The sequence below is a fragment of the Phyllostomus hastatus genome, unplaced genomic scaffold (genome assembly GCF_019186645.2).
Source record: "Phyllostomus hastatus isolate PE091 unplaced genomic scaffold, TTU_PhHast_1.1 phas_scaffold_585, whole genome shotgun sequence".
In the NCBI taxonomy this organism is placed as follows: Eukaryota; Metazoa; Chordata; class Mammalia; order Chiroptera; family Phyllostomidae; genus Phyllostomus; species Phyllostomus hastatus.
Genome location: NW_025334037.1, coordinates 1,719,544 through 1,747,038, shown reverse-complemented (window position 1 = coordinate 1,747,038; position 27,495 = coordinate 1,719,544). Strand labels below are relative to the sequence as shown.

At 36.2% G+C, this 27,495-nt stretch overlaps 1 protein-coding gene across 2 annotated transcripts in view; it reads left to right on the top strand.

The window, feature by feature from the left end:
• SBF2 (SET binding factor 2) overlaps positions 1-27,495 on the top strand; it is a 408,723-nt gene that overhangs the window by 196,426 nt on the left and 184,802 nt on the right. For both annotated transcript variants that reach the window (XM_045825232.1, XM_045825233.1), the window contains exons 4-6: positions 2,862-2,984; positions 4,296-4,406; positions 6,087-6,192. In XM_045825232.1, coding sequence (XP_045681188.1) covers positions 2,862-2,984; positions 4,296-4,406; positions 6,087-6,192 — 340 coding nt within the window. The remainder of the gene's footprint in view (positions 1-2,861; positions 2,985-4,295; positions 4,407-6,086; positions 6,193-27,495) is intronic.

Here is a 27,495-nt window from a genome sequence, read left to right as displayed (position 1 = left end):
TTTTTGGGCTTAAAAATTTTTTCAGTCATACATTTTGCTTTAAAAAAAGGAGCATAAATTCTCTAAACTTAAAATATATTTTCATGCGCTATTAGAATTTAGAATAACAGCATCTTATGATTTATAGCACATTTACAAAGTAAATGTCAACATCTATCATGAAAAGTGATTTAAATACTTATTTAAATTACATTATACCTTTTTTCTTTCTTGTTAATAATTTGTACCTTTTTTTCTTTCTTGTTAATAACTATGCCATTTAGTGAATATTTACTGAAAGAACTAAACTAAGCTTTAAGAAGTGACCAATGTTGCATTCTGTTTTGTGTTTTGGTTAAAGTAGGTTACTGGTCATTTATTTGAAATGGTTATCTACTTGCTCAAGCTGACTTCTAATGGTACTCTAGGGCATTTATCACAATCTCATAAAAATGTGGATAGCTTTATCTCTTTCAGGAATTGCAGTCATTCTTTTGTCATTTCAAATTTATTAGTAATCCATGAAGAATATGATTCATTAGGTGTGGAAATCTTTGGTAAATTTATATTCATCACATTTTTATTATTTCTAAGGATTCCAGAAACCAAACACTCTAATTTTAGCATTTGCTTTGTAACAAATGAAAACCTTTCAAGAGCATATGGACAATATCACACATACAAAAAGTATATGGATAGTTCCCTTTGGGTATGTGCATTTTATAGCCCTCTAATAAGTTGGTTATCTTTCACTGTACTAAAAACTATACAGGCACCAAAGGAAATAGAAAATACAATTCTGGCCTCTATGAATAGGGGAAGGAAACTTCCCTTGGTAAAATACCCAGAAAACTATTCCAAGAAAATGCATTCCTACATGTATGCAGGAAATAAATAGTAAGTATCAACTATGTGCCTAGCTCTTGTTTTAGGAAGTTGGAAATTAGAGGGAGGAAAGCAGACAGAAATCCTAGTCTTCATGGAGCAAAACACAATATAAAAATGGATAATATGTTGGATGGTAATAAATGCCATGAAGAAAAATAAAGTAAGGAAAGGGGCTAGTTACTGTTAGGGCCTTGCAGTTTCAAGGAGGGTGGCAGCAAAGGTTTAACAGAGTGGAAGTCCCTTAAATGAAGACCTACCTAAGGAAGTCATTAGGATATCTGTGGAACAAGTAATCCAGGCAAAGGAACAACAAACAAATGCTTAAGACCCTTGGCTGGGAGAATGCTCGGCATGTTTAAGGAGAGCAAGGAATTATAGTGGGGCTAAAGAGGAATGGAGGAAACTGAGGGAACCTCTTAAAAATAATTCAGACAAGCAATGATGGTCACTCACAGTGTTGTGGTAGCAATAGAGATGGTAAGAAATCAGGATTTCCTGATGGTTTGATATGGGGTATGACAGAAAAGGGAAATCAAAATTTTTGATTTGCTAAATTCAGGGATAGGATTTCCACCAAGATAGGGAATTCTGCAGGAGTGGAATTTGGGGAGAAAGATTGGAGCTGTGTTTTGGGCATGTTTGAGATACCTGTTAACCCATTTTTTGCCATGTATTATGTGCACTTTTTTTTGCCCAGGTTTTTGAGGGGAAAATAAGAATGCACAGTATACATGAGTATAATGACTACATGCCATGGGCATAATAATCCCATGTATAACACACACAAAAATGTGGTGCGTGTTATACATGGGAGCACATTATACACGGGAGCACATTATACACAGCAAAAAATGGTAGTCATTCAAGTGGAGATGTCAAATGGGTATGGCATTTTGTGGCATTTTGGGGAGAGGTTTGGCAGGAGGAACAAGTATGAGCAGGTGTGACATGTTGGGGAACTGTACTAGGAATTGAGAGTAAGAAAAGTCAGTAAAGGGAAGGCTTTAGGAAGGAAGATAAATTTTAAGCTGACCTTTGATCATTGGAAAGGAAAGAAAAGGGAATTCTAATTAGGGAAAAGGTCCTAACATGTTACGGTATCATCTAGAAATAAATATGAATTTATTTATTTCTCTATTACCTTGTATTATTTTTTACTTAGAACTTTTATAGTGCATCACATAGTATTATGGAATAGTAGGTGCACAAGAAATGTTTGTTAACTAATAAATGAGAATAATATTGTTCAAAGTTTATTTCATTAACCAGTATTTAGTAAGTGAAACTTGGGTGTTTTTTATTCTAGATATTTTTTATTATGCTAAAATATATATGACAAAAGATTTGCCATTTTAGCCATTTTTAAATGTACAGTTCAGTGGCACAAAGGGCATTCTGAAGGTTAGTTTTGTATGTAAAAACATTCTTTCTTTTACAAAAATCAGCATTGTTGCTCAGGGGCAAAAAGAATTTAGGCTGATTGGGCTTTACTCCTAAGAGCATAAAACAGTCTGCAAGCCTTAGAATTCTAAAAGAATATCACTTTTGTTTGAAAGATTTGGACAAGTAGAAAGACAAAAATGAAAATGAGTGCCTGACTTCTAAAACAGATTTTTCTTTTCTTGAAAACTGACTTTCCATTTAAATAAATGTCATTTTTAGTTTTGGGTTGCTATTTAAAATAACTTCAATGTGTCTAATTTACCTTTGATTACTGGTACCTCACACAGAAACCAAATGCTCAAATAGAGTTGTGGTATGTATCCAGAGCTTAAGGAGCTTTTCAAACATGAAGTATGCCCTGCATTATAATTTAGATGGCTTTCAAAGTATGCTTTTTGTTTTTAGTCTGAGTTTTGTAAATTATATTATAAATTATACCATGTAATTAATTTGGGGTTTTGTAAATTATATGAAGGTGTGATTGTCTATCTTTTGTGAGTTATAAACCTAGGAAATTCTATCTGTGTTGATGACAGTGCCTCTTTTTCTAGGGAACAAAGAAGGAAGAAATTGAAGGTGAAATAGAAGTGACTGGTTTAATTCAGCCTGCAGAAGTGTTTGCTCCCAAGAGCCTGGTGCTGGTATCCAGATTAGATTATCCAGAAATTTTTAGGGTAAAGAGCTCTTTGTTGTCAATATATATAAAACATTATATTACTGTATAAATCTGTTTTGAGCAAACCATTGTAACAGTCCTTTGTATTTCAAAATCCTTGTATTTAAATTAAATTGACTTAGGAATTCAGTAAAATTAGTGTTAACAGCAGAAATGTTTCATGTTGGGTGAAATAAATACCTGAGTAAGTTCATGTGACTATTTAAATTTTAAGAATGTAGTGTTTTTTTAAAGGCCCCATGTTTACAGATTCTAAAAATTTGTATATCTTAAAGAAATCATTGGCTTACTTGTAGCGAATGTAAAATACATTAGCACTGTAACAACTTTGTGTGCTTTTACTCACCTTCTTTTGATGAGTCCAGGTTGAAGTAAAGAAGATGAATATTCATGTTTTCAAATAATTCTGATACTACCACTGCCAACATAGCTTTAAAAATATTGTTTACTTTGGGTATTTTGTTTTTTAGACACTCAGAATTTTCAAGTGTAAGGAAAAATTTTAATTTAGCTATAAATACATTTAAGCTTTGAAAGAACAGGGCTTTTTTAAAAAAAAAAATTTCAGTTGCTACCTTTAGAATTAGTATGTTGACCATGGTCCAAAATCACAGATCTACTTTGGAAAGTATAAACCATACCTAAAATCTTCTGAAGGATTTTGGAAATTAATACATAATTTCTGGCAAATTTTTCCATTTCATTGAGATATACATTTTTTAAAAATTAACTTGGTGTCAATATTTCAGTGACAATGAAGTGATTCCTAATAAATAATAAAATTTCATAATTACAGAATTTAATAAACTGAAAGATTTATAAAGATTGCATTTTGTCTTCCTTTTTCCACCTACTTTCTTCTGAGCTTCAAGTGTTAATCATATCTTGTCTCTATTTTGTGGTCTTTTGTAATAATTCACACAAGTTAAATTTTTATGTAGAATGTTCTGAATTTATAAGAGTTGCAAAACAAAATAAAATTTCTAAATGTTTATTTTGAGACCAAAAAGAAAACAGTTTTAAACCCTACACATTTGCTAGAGTGGTTTTCTTAGCACAGACACCTGTTTTACAAATTATAGATTTCTGCTTTTTATAAGTTCATCTCAAAAGCTCATTTAGAGCTTCTGGTTCTGGAGGAAAATTTAATAAACTTAATAACATTTGCTGCTTCAAATTTATTCCATGTCACTGTACAATACACTCCACTACGTTCAAAGAGAAATTTTCCTAAGAGCAGATGTCACCACAATTTATTTTTAGTGCTTACTTTTTCCATGAAATAATGACATGCATCTTCTCTTTGCAGGCTTGTCTGGGTTTGATCTACACTGTGTATGTGGACAGTCTGAATGTCTCCTTGGAAAGCCTCATTGCAAACCTGTGTGCATGCCTTGTCCCAGCGGCTGGAGGGTCTCAGGTAAATAGAGTAAAAAGGCGGAAGAAAAGGGCCTGTGCCTCTTATCCTCTTGTCCAGTTAATTTAATTTGTGAAGAAAAGGAAAAAAAAAGAATTCTTTAAATATTTTTGTTTTTAAGAGGACCTTAGTTAAGCAATGTCCCTATGGTCTGCCTTCTAGAGACCTAAGATTCCATCCTTTTCTTAGGTCATGAGGTTAATTTTAACACAGGGTTCACCTTTCACATAACGTAATTAGAAGTCATATTTTGTGTAACTTGAACTCCAGTTTACATTTTCTTGTAATACGCTTTTTAAAGTCAAACTTTTTTAATGTTTTCTTTGTACCCCCCTTACTCTATATAGTTATGCCTTGTTTAATTAATGGTCAGAAATTTTTGAGTGGAAAAAATAGGCAGTAGCATTAAGAAAACTCTCATAACAGTTTTTTGTAACCTTGTAATTATTTCTGAATAAATCCATTAATTTATTTATTTCCCTGGGTAACAGTAATTATATGTGGTCTTAAAACTCTTTTGTGCATTGTGTGTAATCTTTAATAGAATAACTTAGTTTTCAAATTTGAAAGAAGAGGGTTTATTTTTCTTATTTCAGTTTGCTACCTTTAATAACAGTAATTTTGATCATTTTCCAAAATCACAGATCTTTGGAAAGTGTCATGTATACCTGAAAATTTCCCAAGGATTTTGCCATAGATTGAGCCTCAAATAGGAAATTAAGCTCTTCTACTGAAGTAAAACTTTCTCAGACTGGTCATGTTTTTTATCTTCTGTATGTCTTGAGATTTTCATATTTGTCTCTAAAGTAGAAAAATAAGAACGTCAGCTCTATGACTTAATGTTTCTAAGGCATGATGCTTAAAAAAAAAAAAAAAAGACTTTTCCTCAAGCCCTAGAATCCATTAGTTGATCACTTACTTTGTTTATTCTTATGTAATATTGGTGAAGAGGATAGTCCTCTAAAAATTACATGATTTATCCTCAATCTGGCAAAGATTATTTACAATGAAATTGCCATCCTTTTTCCTTGCCCCTTGTCTTTTTAAGTGTCTTCATCTATCCCAGTGTCTTTTTTATTTTAAGTTTTTGCCCCTCACCGCCCTCCCCCCACCCCCCTTTTTCCTCCTGCACTCTCTTCCTTCACTCTTCTACCCTGGCTCCAAAGAAAGAATTTGAAATGTGGGCCTGCTTGAAATTGCAACTAAGCTTTAAGCGGTGGAATTGTTTTATGGGCCATTATTTTAATAGGATTTTTGTTAACTTTATTTACATTTTAATTAAAATTTTTTATGGTGGCTACTAGAAATTTAAAAATTATTGTATGTAATAGTGTGGTTCATATTATATTTTTTTTCCAATTTTATTGAACTGTAATTAGCATATAAATCTTGACTTTAATATTTTATTGTTTTTCACTTAAGTATGATTGTCAGTGATTTTTGTATTTCATTGTTAAATTTTCAGCTTTCAACTACTGAATTTTCTTGTACCATATTCAGTTGGGCTCAAAGTAACTTGAATGTTTTGGATTACATTGTTGCCCTTTGCATCTGTTCGTTGGATGTTAATATGGTCATCATCTGCTCCAAATCTGAATATCAGGGTTTTTTTAATCTTAAGAAAATGTCTGAAAAGAAATCTTTTATGTGTTTGTGTGCGTGTATGTTTTTCCCACGCTGCAGAAACTGTTTTCCTTGGGTGCGGGAGATCGGCAGCTGATCCAGACTCCTTTGCACGACAGCCTTCCTGTCACAGGCACGAGCGTGGCCCTCCTATTCCAGCAGTTGGGTATGTTTTTTGTCCTATTTTCAATGTCCTTTTGTGGAAGCCTACAAAACAAAATTTAGTTTAAGCTCATATCACCTGACGTAAATCCAGAAAATAAAAAGCAAACCATTAAATACTTGGTATATAAAATATATAATTACATGGGTAGTATTCCTTTTTTTTTTAGCCTTTAACCCACACCCCCATTGCCCTGGAGTCACTTAGACTGTTCAAAAGTAGACATATTTTCTTTGTGCTTTAAAAGATGAATAGGTAATATATTTTGCTTTTCCTTAGATGAATTCCTTTTGTAGAAATTTTGTCTAATGAAACTGAAAATCCTTGTCCTCCTCATCCTACAAATGGCTAGGATGAAGAATTGTCGGGGAGGCACTAGAAAGTGCTCCCTGTGCACTGGATGGCTTATCTTTCATTTAAGGAGTAATACAGCTTACCACTAACACTCTGCTTCTCCATAGAGTTCTTAGCTCCTTGCACAAATTTTGTTCCTTTCTCAGCTTTGTAACACACTACTTCTTTTCACTAGTGGCTCCATCCGTATTCTTTTGCTGCTATTTCAATCGTCAAATGCGGAAAGCCTTAGAAGAGATTAAATATAAGTAGAGTTTTCTAGTATCCATATAAAGAAGGATTGTAATATCAATCCCAGAGCAATAGTTCTTCTCCATTATATCCACCTCCATTCAGTAGTTCAAACTCAAAACACTCCTTTCTTTCTCTCTGAAAGTTTCTACTTACTTAGTCATTTCAACTAAGTCCTAATTTAATTAAAGCTATTATTTAATGCATGTAATAGGTTTTATTTGGTGGTACTTATTCCTCTATAGAATATCTTGCTAATTAAATCCTCCTTCCACTCATTTTTGGAAGTAATTTTAGGGATTCAAGGACTACCTACAGCCTGTCCATGCTCCCTGCCAACCACTGACTTAACTGACTTTAGCCAAGCACTACTGAGCTGCATTTTTTTACTTTTTAAAGGGGCTGCATTCCTCACAGGGCAGTCCAACACACAGCCTGTGGGCCACATACAGCCCAGGATGGCTATGAATGTGGCCCAACACAAAATTGTAAATTTACTTAAAACCTTTTTTTTTTGCTCATCCGTTTTCATTAGTGTTTGTGTATTTAATGTGTGGCCCAAGACAACTCTTCTTTCTGTGTGGCCCAGAGGCACCAAAAGGTTGGACACCCCTGTAGGTCAGTCAAAGCAGACTTAACCTTGAAGAGGAATAGAAGGATGTGACAGATAATTTCACATTTTCAAATGCTACCATTTATCTTATACTTAGTGGGTGCCTTATAAACCGCTCATGCTTTTGAGTTTTCGTGTATGCACTAGAAGAATATTACCTTGAGTACCTGTGAGAAAAACTGGTATAAAATATAAATTTATAAAACCTGGACCTCTCTTCCAGTAATGGTGGCCTAGGTAATTCAGACTAACCCTCTTAACACTGACTGTTAGGAAAGCTGTACAAATATAAACAATATCTGCTTGAAAGTATCAGAGACAATTCAAGAATTACCAAACCATGGTCTAAGAAAAGCATAAAAATAGAGAAGTAAGCCAGACATTTGGGACCAATTTTTCCCAGAGTACCTGTATTTTGGGAGAAGTAACTTAAGAGCTGATCAGCATTATTGATATCGCATGGGGAAAAGGAAAGTTTGACTTCAGGTTTTACCTGTGGAGATTTCTTTTATTAAACTCTCATGCTTTGAGTTGGGATCATAAAGGACAAACCTAGTAGGGGTAGATAAATTGCAAATGAACAGTCCCCATGAAGAACTGATGTACAGCTGGAAGTCATTTCAGTTCCCTGCAATGAGTTAAGGTGATTCTTGATGCTATTGTCTCCAGACATATAGAAGAAATAAAAGTAAATTTTCTCTGGAACTAGATAACTGCATTCTAGGCCTTAAGTATGCCTGTAAATTTATATATACATATGAGGTCTATCCAGAAAAAGTCTAGCCATTGTTAATATAATGAAAACAGTTTGCACAACATCAGTGTAACCTGGTAGCCAAGGAGAGTGGACTGGAACTCGCATGTGTGAACAATGATGACTTCACTGTACTAGTCAGTAGGGGCAGTAGATGCCGTTGAGTGAGCATGTGTACTGTGTGGCTGTGGCATTCAGAATGACACTGCAACTATTTGGATGATTCAGAGGCCACAGCTATGGGCAACTGCTGATTGGCAGCTTCATCATGACAACATGCCCACTCATGCATCACGTCTTGTGCAGAGTTTTTTTGTGAAACATAAAATTATCCAGGTGGCTCAGTGCCCCCTACAATGCAGTTTGGTGCCCTGCATCTTCTGCCTTTTCCCAATACTAAAATTACTTTTGAAAGGGAGGAGATTTCAGACCATTGATGAGATTCAGAAAAATACGTCGGGGCAACTGATGGCAATTGAGAGAACTGTATGAGGTCCCAAGGTTCCTCCTACTTTGAGGGGACTGAGACATCATTGTCCTTTGTCCAGTGTTTCTTGTGTCTTCTTAAAAAATGTCTCTATTTTTCATATTACATTGCTGTGTACTTCCTGGACAGACCTCAATATAAATATATACATACATATGTATAAATATATACATATACTTGACCAGTACTCAGTCAAAAATAACCAGAAACATGAGGACTAAACCTGTATGAGTGAAATACAAAAGAACTATAGACAATATAAAAGACTCACTCTATCCAGAAAGTAGTTACCAGATTTAGATACTAAAATAACTATGCTTAAAATAGTGAAGATGATAGCCCTGGCTGGGTGGCTCAGTTGATTAGAGTGGAGTCCTGTACACCAAAGTCTGCAGTTCGATCCCTAGTCACGGCACATACCTAGGTTGCAGGTTCATTCCATGGTGAAGGCACAAAAGGGAGGCAGTCAATTGATGCTTGTTTCTCTCTGTCTCTCCCCACTCCTCACTCCCTCCCTTCCTCTTTCTCTATAAAAAAATCAGTAAACATATTCTCAGGTGAGGGAGAAAAACAGTCAAGAATAAGAATTTGAAGAGTAACATTAGCAAAATCACAGAATAGGAAGTCCCAGTCCTTGTTCTCCCACAGGAACATTGATTTAATAATGATATACAGGCTAAAATACCTTCATGAGAATTCCAGAACTCTAGTTAGAAAGTCATAGTAGCCCAGATGATCACAAAGCCCGGATGATCACGTCTTGAAATGGGTGAGAAGAGCAATTTCACTTCATCAGGTCAGCCTCTCCCCCAAGCCGGCACAGCTCAGTGCTGGGACAGAGCACCCCAGTGTGCAGCTTCTCCTTGGGGAGGAGGAGAAGAGTGGAGTTTGTGCCTAGAGTTGTGACTGTATGGAGGACTGCCCTGCCCAATGGACTAGTTGCTGTCCCGCCTCATTTAGACTACTGAGAGAACCAGCATAGTTTGGGTACCTGAGGACCAGTAAGAACAAAGAGGATTGAGGGTGGCTTTCTGCAACCATTACTGCCTAGAGAAAAGTTGCACAGTTTAAGGCCTGTCGCTGAAGAAGAAGGAAGAGGAGTTCTCTAGCCTTCCAGCTGTTCGGGGGGCTGCCTGAATACTGCAGAGAGGTAGAAAAATTGGAGCTTTCATTCACTCCTGATGAGAATGTGAATGGAACACAGTTTGACTTTTTTTTAAAGTTAAATAAACCAAATAATCTAGTCAATCCACTCCTAGGCATTTACCTAAGGGAAATGATGGCACTGTCCACAGAAATATTTATAAGTGTATGTTAATACCCATATTTTTAACAATAGTAAAAAAATTAGGGATAAGATCAGTGCCCATCAATGGTTATGGATAATGGTGATGATAATGGATAAATAATGTGTGGTATATTCATATAATGGAAGGCTACTAAGCAATATAAAGTAACAAATTACTGATATGTGCTGTAGCATATATTAATCTGAAAATAATTATGTTTAATGAAAAAAGCCAAATCAGGCAATGCATATTAATATGATTTGGTTTCTAGAGAGTTCTAGAAAATACATTCTGATCTATGGTGACAGAAACTGATCACTGGTTGCCTTGGGGGTGGGGAGAGAGGGATTCCCAAGGGACACAAGGGAACTGGGATGTTCGTGTTCATTATCTTAATTATGATGACAGTTTCACAGGTATATACATATTCATATGTCAGATATGTCAAATTCTATTAGTGAATTGAAAACATGCCCATATAAAAGCTTACACATGAATGTTTATAACAGCATTACCCATGATAAACAAAAAATGGACACAACTCAAATGGCTGTCAGGTCATGACTGGGTAAACAAATTGTGGTATACCCACTCAGTGGTACTGTTCACTCAGGGGTATTGTTCATACATGGGAGCGAGCGTGGACACATGTGACAGCATGGATGAGTCTTGAAAACAAATGCAAAGTGAAAGAAGCCAGACACAAAAGGACACATATTTTATGACCCCTTTTATATGAAATGTCTAAATAGGCAAATCCACAGTCCCAGAAAGCAGATTAGTGGTTGCCATGAGCTAGGGGAAAAGGGGCAATAGAAAGTGATTGCTAATAATATGGGGTTTCTCTTCAGGTTATGAAATTGTTTTGGAGTTAGACACTGGTGGTAGTTTTCCATGCGACTATATTAGAAACCACTGACTTACATACTTTAAAAGTGTGAATGTTATGGTATGTGAATTATATCTCAATAAAGAAAAACTATTAGGGTCTTGTCAAAAGAGCTCAGAAGCCATCTTGAAGAGGATTGCAGCTGATCTAAGATAGTACAGTTTCAGCCTCAAAAATGATACTAATTGCAGTTGGTTGAAACCTAGAAAATATTTTTAAATCCATGAATTCATAATAATATTAAAATTGAAATATTGTTATTCCAGCCCTAATCGGTGTGGCTCAGTTGATTGGGCATCATCCTGCAAAGCGAAATGTTGCCAGTTTGATTCCTGGGCATGGCCTATGCCTGGGTTATGAGCCAGGTCCCCAGCTGTGGCATGTGCAAGAGGCAGCTGATCTATGTTTCTTTCTCTGTCTCTCTCCCTCTCTTCCCCTCACTCTAAAAATGAATAAATAAAATCTTTTAAAAATATTGTTATTCTAGAATATGTCAGGGAACCAATTTGTTATTTTGAAAACTTAATCAGTAAAGGAAATGAATCAAGCCTTTATTCTGTCTGTATATGAACTATATAGTACAGGGTAACCCAATAGTAGTTGAGGAGAACTGCCTATTTCTAAAAGTATTCTATCAATAAATGAAAGTTATAGAGATAGAACATCATCATGTTACATTCATTCCTCAGTGAAGGAAGATCCAAGCCTGGCCAAACATCACTTGTCATTTGACCTGGCCAGTATGGCTCAGTGGGCTGGGTGTCGTCCTACAAAGTGTAAGGTTACTGGGTCAATTCCAAGTCAGGGCGCATGCCTGGGTTGCAGGTTTAGTTCCCGGATGGGGCATGTGCGAGAAGCAACCTGTTGATGTTTCTATTTCACATCGAAATGTTTTTCTCCATCTTTTTTCCCTTCTCTCAAAAATCAATAAGTAAAATCTTTTTTAAAAATTACCTATAGCTTTTACCAGAGGGATTAAATCTGCATCTGATCGTAGAAAGTGCAGAAGATAAGGGAACACATTAAACTGCACTGAGAGACTGCATTTGTCAAAATCCAGGCTCTCAGAAACTATGGGTAACATGTTCCAGATTCTTTAACAAATAAATTATAAGGAAAGGAAAAAATGGAGGCGGAAGCTCTAGATGAAGAGATTTAAAACACATCCCATTTTTAATAGAATGAGATGGAACTGTATGTCTGGATATGCATATTTGGGCAAGAAAACTGTAGGAAAAATCAAGAAAATGGTTACTAGAGTAGAGTCAGGGTAGCGGTCATCATGGCAGTAGAGAGGTGGTTGTGATCGGGGCACACGGAAGGGGCTTCTAAGGTTGCTGGCAAGGTTCTTCTTGATATGTTTTGTTTATAACTTATTTGCGGAGCCTTGCAGTTGATTTGTTTGGTTTTCTATTATTTGGGGGGTGTAGTTTTTGCAGCTTTTTAACTTTCTTTTAATTTTAATTGTTCAAGTACAGTTTTCTGCCTTTTACTCCCATCCCAGCCCACCCCTCAGCCCTCCCCCCTCCATCCTGTTTCCACCCCCCTTGTTTTTGTCCATGTGTCCTTTATACTTGTATTATTTGTGTTTTATCTTGTGACAAATATATTTTTAAAAGTTGTAAAACTATATGTATAATCTTATTTTTTAAAATGTGATGCTTGAACAAATTAGAGATTTTATTCTTCTCAAATAACAAAGTCTAGAAGGTTGATAATATATTGATTCCTAGATATCCCACTGATCGTTTGGAAATTCTGCCTTATGATTTTTCCCCATCTGTTAATAGGAGGTTTTCCCTTATTAGACTGTGAGCTTCAATAACTGACTTCATGATAGGAGAATAATAAAAGAATAATTAGAACTTTTTCTTTGTGTCCTGTGTATCTGGCATAATGCCGTGGCCACAAAAGGCATCAATGTTTGTTGAACAAATGAATGAATGTGCTAGCCATGGAGAGAATAGCAGATGTATTTCATTAGGAGATATTCTGTGAATGGATGAAGTGTGTCAGAACACATGATGATTAGTTATTTGAGGATCAAATTTCATTATTTTTACTCTCAAGTATTTTGAGCTTTATTATCTTTTGCTTACATATTTAAAAGTTACTTTTTCAGGGAAACAATAAGGAAAAGATAAGACAGGAAAGGAGAAAGAAAGAGGCCTCTAAAACAGCGCTGTATGCAGAGTGGTAGTTTCTAGAGCACGAGGTACTGATAACTGTGTCTAAAGGCATGTTCTTATCACCAGTCATTTCGTTTGGACTGTTGTGGAAAGCCAGTATTAGACCATTATCAGAGCTTACTACCTGCGTTGGGGGTGGGATGGTGGTGGTGGATTTTACAAAGCACAGACAGGAAGCAGATAAAGACTATAAGATTCTTTGGTAAACTTGACTAGTTTTCCTGTGAAAGTCTAAATTTAATGATAACATTTTCATGTTTCTTCTCTCCCAGGATTGTACGATAATAAATTTGTTTCCCACAGTTTGAGAGTTCTCTGTGTTTGCCTGAAATTATTACGTGGACTTCCACCATCACCCACCTCATTCCCCATAATTTCCTTAATTACTTTAATTTCTTATTTGCCATCTTTTTTTTTTGCTTGCTTCTTGTTTTAGCTTATGTGAACTAAGTTTGTTTACCTGAACATTTGTGCTTTAAGTGTGGAAAACTATAGTTTTTTATGTTAATAAGATTGTATTCACAGGAACTGGTGTTTACAGCCCCTCTGATTTTTCAATCACTCCATAGCTGTTTAACTCAGGTGTCTCTCCTTGATCCAAATAATTTTGTGAAATTCTCATGACATCTTTTGTCATACCTATTTACTTATAATTTGGATTTTCATGGCAAACAAAGTAGCTTTATAATACTTATTCTCAGTTTTATAGTATATTATTTATTAGACATTTTAAAGTCAAAGATTAAAATGATCTTTGGCCTTCGGCTATCATCACTGTTTTTATAATTAAACAACTTTAGTCTTGTATTTTCTGTGTTTATACTTTTTTCCAGCTTTACTGATCAGATATTATTGACATATAACATGTAGGTTTAAGGTTTACAATGTAATGCACATATGTGTTGCAGAATGATTACTGCAGTGAGGTTAGTTAAGGTTAGTTAAACCTCCACCTCTCACATACGTATCATTGGTGTGTGTGCACTTATAACAATAAGACCTACTCTTTCAATGACTTTCAAGTGTCTAGTACAGTATCATTAGTCATAGTCACCGTGCTATACATAAGATCCCCAGAATGTATTCATCTTCTACCTGGAATGTGTACCATCTGACCAACGTTAGTGCATTTCCGCTAACCTTTAACACTTGGCAACAAGTATTCAACTCTTTATTTCTGTGAGTTAACCTCTTTTAGATTCCCCAAATAAATGAGAACATAAATTACTTGTTTTAGTCTGCCTGTTTTACTTAGCATAATGCTTTCATGTTTTCTCTATGTTGTCACAAAAGGCAGGTTTTCAATGTTTTGGCTGAATAATGTTTCATTGTTTTATACATAACACATTTTCTTTATACATTCATCCATTGATGGACACGTACTTTGTTTCTGTGTCTTGGCTGTTGATACCTCTTTGAGACACTGCTTTAGTTAATCTGTGAAAATAGGGATCTTGTTTTTTTCATTACTGTATTATGGTGCCTGGAGCATAATAGGTACTCAACAAACATTGATCCAGTGTCTGGGAAATCTCCTTTTTTTGTGCCTTGTATAAAGCCATGACCATTACTATTTTGCTTTCTCCATTGCGGATTGACCAGAAAGAACTATAATAAATTGTTTAAGTCTCCTGAAATATATGTCTTTATATGATGGCCTTAATTTAAATAATTTTTCCCATTTGAAAGCTGAGATATAGTATTCTATTTGTATAGTATATCATTATTATTCAGAGAAGGGGAAGATTCTAGAGAAAAGTTTTCAGTGTTGTTCTTTCAACACAGGAAACAAATAATTTGTTAACGTTTGATGTCATGAATTTAGCCCTAAAGAAAGGTTAAAATCAGGAAGTAATTTTTCAGAATGTTTTACTATTTTAATAATCAACAGGATGTGTTTATACCATTGTACTAAAGTCAGTAGTAATTATCACTGGAATGTTTGTTTTTCATATTGTCTTCCCTTCTGTTATTGTGCAGCTTTGGATGGATTCTGGCTACTGAAGACTAGGGAACAATTCAAGGTTATGTAGAAAACTGATTTTCACTTGTAGTTAAAAGAAATTGGATTTATAAATATCTATGTCACTGTGAACACAGCAACAAGCATTGCTAGTTAGGAATAAAAACATTAATGTAATTTCCTAAAATATTTGACATGTGGGTTATAACATAGGTAAATTAGGCATGGGTAAATTATTTTGTATTACACTATATAGTCTTTCTGGATAATGAAAACCTTACCCTTTAAGCACTAGAACATTGTCCCTAACTTATTTCTACTGTATGAGACATAAATCCTGTCTTAATAAGTTAAATAAAGTATTCCTCCTTAATATCATAAACTAGTTATTTTAAATAATGTAAATAGAATAGAGAGCCTTACAAATGCGTGCTTTCTTCACAGTTTATCTGATAGTAAATGATGCTGTGAAGTTCATTTTCTCTGGATCACCAGAATAGATTATCTTTTCCTGTGGGGAATCATAAAGGGTATGGGTAGGAGTAGGGAGAAGAAAATTCTTCCCCAGGGTCTTTAGGAAGACATCCCAGCCTCCTTCTCTTGGTGTACTATTCTTCGTGAGCCGCCCTCGGCAAAACTACTTGTAGGTCTCTCGGTGCCTTTTCCTCCCTCAGTCCTGTATTTCCATGCACACAGTCTTCTGTCAGCTCTGAAAGCTTTACTGCTCTCGTCTCCATAAGTAACTTCTGCTGATCCTTCAAAACCAAACCAGAGGCTCAGTTCTTTGACACAGGCTCAGTGTAATCACAGGGGAGCTTAAACGGAGGCAAGGGAGTCAGTGTCCGAGTGATGCACTCTCCCATCATGTAAGGGAGACAGACTCCACTGGCCTTTGCAGCCTTGACGATGGAAGGGAGCCATGAGCAGAGGGGTATGGGCAGTTGCTAGAAGTTCAAAAACCTGAGCAGAGGAATTCTGACCTCCAGAACTTTAAGGTAGCTGCCTAGGCAACTACTAATATACTTTCTGTCTTTATGCATTTGCCTTTTCTGGACATTTCATATAAATGGAGTCACACAATATATGTTCCTTCATGTCTGGCTTCTTTTACTGAGCACAATATACAGGTTGGGGCAAAAGCAGGTTTACAGTTTTTGCCCCACTCTGTATTTCTGTTGTTTTAATTCATCACATTCGTGGTAATTTGTTATAGAAGCCATTGGAAACTAATACAGCCACAGACTTTTAAAATATAAATTTTAAAATTCTTTTGTGCTCGCTTCAGTAGCACACATACTAAAATTTTAAAATTCGTTGACTCACAAAAGGCTGCTAAATTGGTGTAAAGAATCCTCAAGTATACATTGCCTGCCCTCTCCCAACAATATTATTTTATATAAGCATGGCACATCATAACCAGTAAATTGATATTGGCACAAGAATAGTAATTTGGGGAAGGAGTGACATTTCTCTGAATAGACACTGTTATGTAGTTTTGACTTCTCAGAGTATGTTTAGGTCTTCTTCAGAAAATATTAGATCAATCATGATGAGACAGAACAAAAAAGACAATCTTAAAACTGAAAGCATACAGAAATAAGCTCCACTGTCTTTCAAAGAATAACATAACGACATTGAAGTGGAAAAACTAACCAAAGTAACTTAAGAACACAATATTCGACTACAAGATATAGGAATTTAGAACCATAATTGAGTAGGTTCAAAACAGACAGGGTGTGTTAAGAACAGAATAGGTAATAGAGAAGCCAAAGAACTTACGTGCATGATGCATGGGCGTGAACTAAGGGAAGATCGTGGGAAGGAAGGAAGAAACTGGGTGGAGGGAGGCAAAGGGGGAAAAATCGGGACAACTGTAATAGCATAATCAATAAAATACACTTTTAAAAAAAGAATACAGTGTTTGTCTATATAACCTCAGTACTGGAAAGGTTTGAGGAGAGAATTATAAACAAATTGTGAATTCCTTTTTAATTGGTGATATTTAGAGTTAGAGTGGCTGAACAAATTCTGTAACTTTTTAATGTAATATAAGAGTCAGCAAATGAATAAACAATGCTTGTTATTCAGAGCCAGGGTTCTCATTGGAAGAAGGGACATACAAGTATGTATTGGAGTCAGTGGGGAGACCCTGTGGAAATGGACTGGAATTGAAAGTAATGGTGTGGATCATGATTTCTCAGGGTGTGTGTGTGTGTGTGTGTGTGTGTGTATACACGCATGTGTTTGTCCACACATGTTCATGTATGTGCATGTATATATTATGCATATATTTCCTAACTCTACCTGGAGAAGTGGTTCAGAAACAAAAACGCCCCAGTAGAGATGATCTAACATTTACTCTCATACCCAGAATCTCACTCTTTAATACCATTCTTCCCAGAGAGGAACTAGGACTTCTTAGTGTGATAGCTGGCTTTTGGTCAGGGACAGGGTAGATACAATAGAAGTCTGGATTATTTTGTTAAACCAGAAAATAAGAAAGAACTTTAAAAAAGGGTTCATGTCATAAGGACACAGAAACTAGGTTAAAGGGGTGCCCACTGTCTAAATGTAGGACTTGTTTAGCACAAAAATAATTAAAGGCAGTACCAGCTTATATAGTGTTGGGATTTTTTAAAAAAAGAGGAATCCATGAGTTCATACTGATAAGGGATAAGCTTGTAAATAAACAAGTCAGTGAAGGACAAATGAGGGCTCTGCTGCATGTTGAGTGCTGGCCAGTGAATATGGAGAAGTACTGGACTTGGAAAGTCATTTGGTAGCTCGTCATCACAGTAAAGACTGACTCAGACAGTAATCATCAATCCAGGCACACCTCAGGGATTTTGCAGGTTGGGTCTCAGACCACCACAATAAAGTGAATATCACAATGAAGCAAGACACACAAATTTTATGGTTTCCCAGTGCATATGAATGTTACGTTTATACTACACTGTAGTCTGTTAAGTATGCAATGGTATTATGTCTGAAAAAGCAACATACATGCCTTAATTTAAAAATATAAACTTTTTTTGCTAAAAATGCTAACCATCATCTGAGCCTTCAGTGAGTCAGAAGAAACTTTTTGCTGATAAAGGGTCTGCCTTGATGTTGACAGTGGCTGGCTGGTCAGGGTGGTGGCTGCTGAAGGCTGAGGTGGCTGTGGAATTCCTTAAAATAATACCACAGTAGTTTCCCACATCAGTTTTCTCTTTCACAGACGATTTCTCCATAGCATGTGATGCTGTTTGATAGCATTCTACCCACAGTAGAACTTCTTTCAAAATTGGAGTCAATCCTCTCAGTCCCTGCCACTGCTTTATCAACTAAGTTTATGTGATACTCTAGATCCTTTGTTGTCATTTCAATAGTCTTCACCAGGAGTAAATTTCGTATCAAGAAACCACTTTCTTTGCTCATCCATAACAAGCATCTGTTCATCCATTCAAGTTTTATCATGAGACTGCAGCATTTCAGTCACATCTTCAAGCTCCACTTCTAATTCTACTTGTCTTGCTATTTCCACCACATCTGCAGTTACTTCCTCCACTGAAGTCTTGAACCTCCCACCCACCCACCCAAAATCACTCATCAGAGTTGGATTCGACTTCTTCCAAAGTCCTGTTAATCTTGATATTTGGACCTGTCCTGAATGTTCTTAATGGCATCTAGAATGATTAATCCTTTTCAGAAAGTTTTCAATTTACTTTGCCCAGATCCATCAAAGGAATCAGTATCTATGGCAGCTATTGCTTTATGAAATATATTTATTTAATATAAAACCTGAAAGTTGAAATTCCTCTTATATCCCTGGGCTGCAGAATGAATATTGTGTTAGCAGGCATGAAAACAATATTAATCCATATATCTCCCATCAGAGCTCTTTGGTGACTTGCTGCATTGTCACTGAGCAGTGATATTTTAAAAGGAATATTTATTTCTGAGCAGTAAGTCTCAATAGTGGGCACAAAATATTCAGTAGACAATGTTGTAAACAGACATGCTGTCATCCAGGCTTTATTATTCCATTTTTAGAGCACAAGCAGAGTAGATTTAGTGTAATTCTTAAGGTCTCTGGGATTTTCTAGAATGGTAAATGAGCATGGGCTCCAACTTAAAGTCACCAGCTGCATTAGCCCCTAACAAGAGAGTCAACCTGTCTCTTGAAGCTTTAAAGCCAGGCATTGACTCCTCTCTAGCATGAGAGTCCTAGACGGCATCTTTTCCCGATATCAGGCTGCTTTGTCTGCATGGTAGATGTGTTGTTTAGTTAATTATCTAAACTTCATTATTAACTTCATTAATTATCTTAGCTAGGTCTGGATAGCTTGCTGCAGCTTCCACATCAGCACTTACTACTTCACCTTGCACTGTTATGTTCTGGAGATGGCTTCTTTCCTTAACCCTCATGAACCAACCTCTGCTAGCTTAAAACTGCTCTGCAGCTTCCTCACCTCTCTCAGCCTTCATCAAGTTGAAAAGAGTTAGGACCTTGCTCTGGGTTAGGCTTTGGCTTAAGGGAATGTTGTGGCTGGTTTTGTTTTCTTATCATTTCTGTATTGGAGTAGCACTTTTAATTTCCATCAAGAGCTTTTCCTTTGTATTCACAACTTGGCTAATTGGTTCAGATGGCCTCATTTACCTCCTATCTCTGCCTTTGACATGCTTTCCTCACTAAGCTGAATCATTTCTACCTTTTGATTTAAAGTGAAGGATGTGAAACTCTTCCTTTTGCTTGGACATTTAGAGGCCATTATAGGGTTATTAAATTAATTGGTCTAATTTCAGAATTGTTGAGTCTCAGGAATTAGGGAGGCCCAAGGAGAGAGAGAGAGAGACAGGGGAACAGCCAGCAGGTGGAACAATCAGAACACACACAGCATTAATCGATTAAATATGCCCTCTTGTACGGACATGGCTCGTGGTGCCCCAAAACAATTACAGCAGTAACACTGAAGGTCACTGATCATAGATCACCATAACATAATAATGAAAAAGTAGGAAATATTGCAAGAATTATCAATATGTGACAGAAGGACATGAAGTGAGCAAATGGTGTTAGAAAAATGGCACCAATAGGCTTGCTTGATGCAGAGTTGCCACAAACCTTTAATTTGTAAAAAAGGAAATATCTGCCAAGTACAATAAAGGAAAGTTCAATAAAATGAGGTATACCTGTAATTGGCAAGGAACAAGATATTGGCATACCCCAAAGTGTCCAGCTACAGATTGTTTGTTGGAAGGAAAAATATCTACTGTACTTTGGAGAACTTAGACAGCATTGAAAAAAAGTTTATATGAAAAAAATTGACATCACCAAAGACAATACTTTCAGTTATGGCAGTACAAAGAGTTCAGCAAATTCTTTCCCCACCCCCCCAAAACAGTATAAACCTATACAAAAAAAATCATTGACTATAGCTGTTATAGGACTCTGGAAATTGACCAGAAGCAAATATACTCAGAAGCATTTTTCATGCTAGAGCTTTGGAGGAGAGCAGTGGAAGTCTTCAGTATTCTTAGCTGGGCCTGCTCCCATCTCCCCCATCCCCCAGTTCTGTCGGTGAGAATGGTAGTTCTACTGGGGCAGGGGTGGCTGTGAAGCTGGCAGCTTTGCTGCCAAATGGGATGGAAAGCTTAAAACCACAACATGATTGTCAGTAAAAATAGTATTGATCCCAGGAGGAAATGAAAGGGAAGAAACTCTTAATTCTACTTGTTGAAGTTACCATCCTATTTGAGGCTACTGGCAGACTAGCCAGAAATTTAACAGAGGTACAGAGAGGTACATGAGACTCTCCACCAAGTTGGCAATATAGGAGGCTCCTGAATTTTACTCCTCTCGCAGACGAAGCTAATGTACAGCCACGGAGCAATTCCCTCTGGGAGACATCCAGAAACTATTGGAGCAACTCCTACACACTGGACTTCTGCGAAAATACCCACACAGAAATGTGTAGGAAAGAATGAGATACATTCTCACTGTAAACCCCACTCTCGGCATAATACCATGGAGAGGGAAGTTGGCTTCTCCCTGAAGAGCTAAGGGTTTGGGCCACACATCTTACACTCCAGTTTTTAGGTTCCCACTCAAGGGACAGTTTCCCAAAACTTTTACCTGTGAAAGCCAACCAAGCTTGCATTCAGAAGGCCCACAGGACTAAAGAAAACAAAGCAGTTCTTAATGGACTTGTGAGCACTGACTGTGTCTGTCACCCAGGGGCTCAGTGCAGAGGGAGCAGGCAAAAACACCCATGTCCCAGTGTTTCCCTGATAGGGGCTTGATTGTACAAGTAGCTGCCTGAGGGTCAAGCTTCTAACCATCACCTATTTCTGTGCTGACTGCTCTACTCAGCAGAGCCTGAGAGAAAAGATTCACTTCAGTTTTCAGGACACACATAGACTGAAGGTAAAGGTATGTAAAAATATATTCCATGCAAATGGAAATGAAAAGGAATCACCTGTAGCTATACTAACTGACTTCAGATGTAATAGACTGTAAGCCAAAATACTGTCATAAGAGACAAAGGTCATTATGTAACGATAAAGTAGTCAACTCATTCAAAGGATATAACAGTTATAAATGTTTATGCACCCAATTTCAGAGTACTTAAATATATAAAGCAAATATTAACAGATAAGAAGGAGGAAATAGACAGCAGCATAATAATAGTAGCTAATGCAATGCATTCATTACTCAATGAATGCAATGCATTCATTGTAGTGATGCTGGTGTGAACACACCTACACTAACAGCCATATAAAAGTATAGCATGCACAATTATGTACAATGCATAGTATTAGATAATGATAATAAATAACTATATTTTACAGGTTTATATATTTACTATACTATGTATATTTATTATTTTAGAGTGCACTCTTTGTACTTACAGAAAACAGTCTGCTAGAAACCCCATATTCAATGATGGGTACATACTCCAAAAAGAAAATCAATAAGGAAAGTGGAACCTAAACAACACGTTAGAGCAGATAGACCTAACAGACACGGTAGAGCCTCCACCCGACAGCTACAGAGTGCACACTGCTCCAGTGCTTGTGGAACAGCGCTCTCCAGGACAGAGCATGCATTAGGGCACAAAATAAGTCAGTAAATTATTTAGGAAGATTGGAAACATGCCAAGCCTATTTTCTAGCCATAATGGTATGAAACTAAAATCAGTAACAAGAATAAAACTAGGAAATTAATAATATGTAAAGATTAAACAACATGCTTCTGAACAACCAATGGGACATTGAGGAAATCAAAAATGTCATGAAACAAATGAAAATGGAAACACTACACATCAAAACTTACCAGGTACAGCAAAAGCAGATCTAAGAGGGAAGGATACAGTAATAAGCAACTCAACTTTACACCCCAGGAACTAGAAAAAGAACAAGCTATGCCCAGAGTTATTAGAAGGAAGGATATGACAACAGAAATAAATGAAACAGTAAAAAAAAATAGAAATAAAAAAATCAGTGAAATTAAGCTGTGTTTTTTTTTAAGATACATAAAATTGGCAACCCTTAGCTAGACTAACATACAGAAAATCAGGTATGAAAGAGGAGACATTAAAACTGATATCACTGAATTACTAAGGATCATAAGAAACTGTTATGAACAATTAGATGCCAACAATTAGATAACCTAAAAAAATGGATAAATTCCTAGAAACATACAACCTACTAAGACTGAATCATAAAGGACAGGAAATCTAAACAGAAAATTACTACGGAGGGGACTGAATTAGTAATCGAAACCATCCCCCCCAAAAAAAGTCCAGGACCACATGGCTTCCCTGGTGAATTCTAACAAACATTTAAAGAAGAATGAATATCTGTCCATCTCAAATTCTTCCAAAAAATACAAGAGGACACTTCCAAACTCATTTTTTGAGGCCAACATTTTTGTAAAGCCAAAGCCAGACATGGATGCTTTAAGAAAAGACAACAACGGGCCAATATCCTGATGAACATAGATAAAAATATCCTCAGTAAAATCCTAGCAAGCCAAATTCAGTAATAGGTTGAAAGGATCATACACAATGAGCAAGTGGGATTATTTATTCCTAGGATGCAAGGATGGTTCAACATTATGTAGATCAGCAAATCAATACATTGTTTTGTTCAAAGTGGTTAATTTTATGGCATGTGGATTTCACCTTAAAATCTTAAAAATTTTTTAAGATTGTGGAAATGTTTTATATTGAATGAGAGGAAAGAAACAGGACAAATAAATGGAGCATCTGAACCCAGAAGGAATCCTGACAGTAGGGAGAAAGCTCTATTAAAGAATAATATTGGATCAGCAGACAAAATTGGAAATGAAAATGTACCATTTAACAACTGGGATATGTTCTGAGAAATGTGTCAGGTGATGTCATTATCTGAAATGCATAGAGTGCACTCAAACTATATAGCACAGCCCGCTACACACCCAGGCTACGTGCTGTAGCCTGTTGCTTCTAGGCTACAAGTCTGTAGAGCATGTTAGTGGGCCAAGCAGTGTAAGAGTAAATCAAGCACAAGAGGAAATGATGCAGTCGAGAGACACTGATGCTGGTGTAATATGACATACTGTTCTCTTTTTCTTTTTCTTTTTTTCTTTTTCTTTTTCTTAAGACAGAGCGGGGGAGAAAGAGAGAAACAGCAATGTGTGATGGCCTCTCACACACCCTCTACTGTGGACCAGGCCAGCAACCCAGGCATTAGCCCTGACTAGAATCGAACCAGTGACCCTTTAGTTCGAAGTCTAGTGCTCAGTCCACTGAGCCATACCAGCAAGGGCTGTTTTCTAGCAGACTGATTTTTATAAGTGCAAAGAGTGCACTCTAAAATAACAATAAATATACATAGTATAGTAAATATGTAAACCTGTAGAATATAGTTGTTTGTTATTGTTATTGAATACTGTACACTGTACATAATTGTGTATGCTGTACTTTTATATGGCTGTTAGTGCATTAGGTTTGTTCACACCAGCATCACTACAAACACATGAGTAATGAATGCATTGCATTAGATATTACAGTGGCTTCAGCTAGGCGATAGGAGTTTTTCAGCTTCATTATAAACTTATGGGACACATGACTATACAAATGTGAGGTTAGACTTAAAATATTGTAAAATTGTTAAGTTTTCTGAGTGCGATAATAAGTGTGGTTATGTAAGAGGTAAATGTTATGATGTACTCATTTAAGTGGCCCAGAAGAGGGTGTGAGTGTGGTGTGTATAGAGAGTCAGAGAGTGCGCACCCACATGTAAATACAAATGTTAAAGCCTGTGGAGCAACATTTTAATGTTAGGTGGATTATGGTAAAGGCTAGATAAGTGCTCTGTGCATTGTTCTTATTCTTGTACCTTTTCTGTAGATTTTAAATTATTTCCAAAGAAATATTTTTTAAAAATCTGTAATTTATAGATTTATTTATAATCTAGATGTATTTATAATCTAGTTTAATAAAATTAGCTGAAACTTTCTGCATATGCCTACTCTTTCCAAAGATAAACACATTCTGAATTTGGTGCTTTTTAGTCTCAGACATATCCTCATATGTTGACTATATGTTTATATACGCGGTCTGTCTGGAAAAAGTCTAGCCATTGTTAATATAATGAGAACATTTTGCACAACATTGATGTAACCTGGCAGCCAAGGAGAGTGGACTGGAATGTGCATGTGTGAACAATGACGACTTCACTGTACTAGTCTGTGGGGGCAGTGTTGAGTGAGTATGTGTTCTGTGTGGCAGTAGCATTCAAAGTGATTGAGCGAGTAGAACAACGAATCTGCATCACATTTTGTGTTAAGCTTGAACATTCCTCCCTAGAAACTAGTCACCTGAATCAGAAGCCCTGGGCTATAGGCAAATGGTGATTGGCAGCTTCATCACGACAATGCACCTGCTCATGTATCACGTCTGGTGCAGTTTTTTTGGTGAAACATCAAATCACCCAGGTGACTCAGCCCCAACCTACAATCCATATTTGGCACCCTGCAACTTCTGGCTTTTCCCAAAACTAAAGTCACCTTGGAATGGGAAGAGATTGGAGACCATTGATAAGATTCAGGAAAATATGTTCAGGCAGTTGATGGCTATTGGCAGAACCGTGTGAGGTCCCAAGGTGACTACTTTGAAGGGGACAGACATCATTGTCCTATGTACAGTGTTTACTGTATCTTCTTGAATAAAATTACTCTCTTTTTCACATTACATGGCTGGGATACCTTCTGCACAAGCCTTGTATACCTAAGCACTAATATATAGTAGTGTTTTGTATGTTTCTAAACAATACATAAATGTTATCATTCTACATAATCATTTTATGCCTTATTTTCCTCAATAATATACTTAGGAGAGTTATTTATGTTGATCTATGTAGCACTAACTCTCTTATTTTCACTGCTATACAGGTATCCCAAAAGTTTAAGTGAAGTTTTAAACTATATTAAGTTCACAAGTATAAATGCTGTGAACTTACCCCAAAATTTATATCACTTGAAAACTGTACTTAAATTTCTTGAATAATCATTGAGTTTTATAAATTTTGAATAATTAATTTCTAGTTTTAATTTTTTGTTTCAGTCAACATTTGCTATCTTCATTCAGAGGAAGTATAATTTTATAACATGATTTTGGCACAATTTAGTCATTCATTTTCTCATTTAGTGTGTGTCCACTTTTTAACTATTTCAAATACTGTTACAATGTACTTTTTTATACTTACCCATATTTTTGGACCATAAGATGTACCCAGGTTTTAGAGGAGGAAAACAGGAAAAAAATTTTTGAAGCAAAAAATGTGGTAAAATATTTAATGACATAAATAACATAATATCTCACCAATATAAATGTAAACAACTCAGCAGCAGCGTTAACAACCATTATTCCTGCCAAATGGGGGGGTGCATCTTATAGTCCAAAAAATACAGTAGGTACAGATGAAAGAATTTCAGTGATAACTAATAATGGAATTAACTGGAATTACTGTAATAATTAGATCATAGGGTGTGTACATCTTAACTTTATTTATATTCTTTACAGCAATATGTATGTAGTTCCTTTTCCTTACCCATCCTCATAAAAACTTAGAATTATCAGCCTTTAATTTAAGCTAGTTTGATAGGTTTAAAGTCATATCTCAAGAATTTATTGGGTTGAATTTTTCTAATTACTAGAGGTGTTGGAGCATTGTTTCTTATGTTTATCAGCCATTTTAGTTTCCTGTTCTGTAAATTGTAAGTTCATCTTACATTTCACTCTTGAACAACATGAGAGTTAGGGGCACCAACCCCCTGAGCAGTCAAAAATCAATGTATAACTTGGCTCCTTCCAAACTTAGCTACTGTTAGTCTACTGTTGACTGGAAACATTAATCATAACATGGACAGTGGATTAACACATTTTGTATATGTATTATATACTGTAGTCTTACAATAAATAAACTAGAGAAAAAATGCTATTAGGAAAATCATAAGGGCCTTGACTGGCGTGGCTGGCTCAGTTGGCTGAGTGTCGTCCCACAAAGTGAAAGGTTGCTGGTTCTGTGCTCCGTCAGGACACGTGTGTGGGTTGCAGTACCCAGTCCCCTGTTGGGGCATGTATGGGAGGCAGTGGATGGATGTTTCTCTCACACGTCAATGTTTGTCTTCCTCTCTTCCTCCCTTCCCCTCTTTGTGAAAATAAATAAAATCTTTTTTAAAAGTCATAAGGAAGAGAAAATACATTTAGAGTACTTATTAAAAACAAAAACAAAAACCTCAGCGTAAGTGGATCCACACAGTTCAAACCAATGTTACTCGAAGTTCAACTATATTCTTTTTTTATTCCTATTTTTTTTATTTTCATCATTGTTCAAGTACAGTTTTCTGTCCTTTACTCCCATGGTTCAACTCTATTCTTTTTTGTTGATTTTTCCTATTAATTTTAGTAGGGATTTAAAAATTGCATTTTGTACACTTATTTTACATTTATATACATTCTAGATAATTCTTTTCAGTCTGATACTTGTCTTCATTTTTAATGTCCTTTTTGACACATTTTATTTAATTTATCCATCCTTTCATTTATGATTCATATATTATATACTTTCCCTATCTATGTTTATAAAGGTATTCTCTGACATCTTTTAATAGAAGTTTTAACATCTCTTAATAATGACTCATGTCACCATTCAGGGATATTGTCAGTTCAGTGAGTGCCTCCTATCTAGCAGATGTGCTTGGCAGGGGGAGGTATATTAGTGTAGAGGGCCCTGTGCTATCTTTGAGGAATTCTCATTTTAATGAAGGGGACATCAGGCAGAAAGAAATTGAGCAAAAGTAGCAGGGATATCAAACTGAAGTAAGTGTCTGAGAGCTAGATTGGATCCATGTTGATCACACGGGTGTGGGAGGGGCACTAGGACTGGAAAGATGGGAGTGGGACCATGGAGGCTTGTGGCCTGGAGCTCAGACTTAGTGGTGTGGTTTAGGTGTTTTCAAACATTTTTAGCATTAGAGCCCTAATTAACCTCAAAGGAACTGAATGG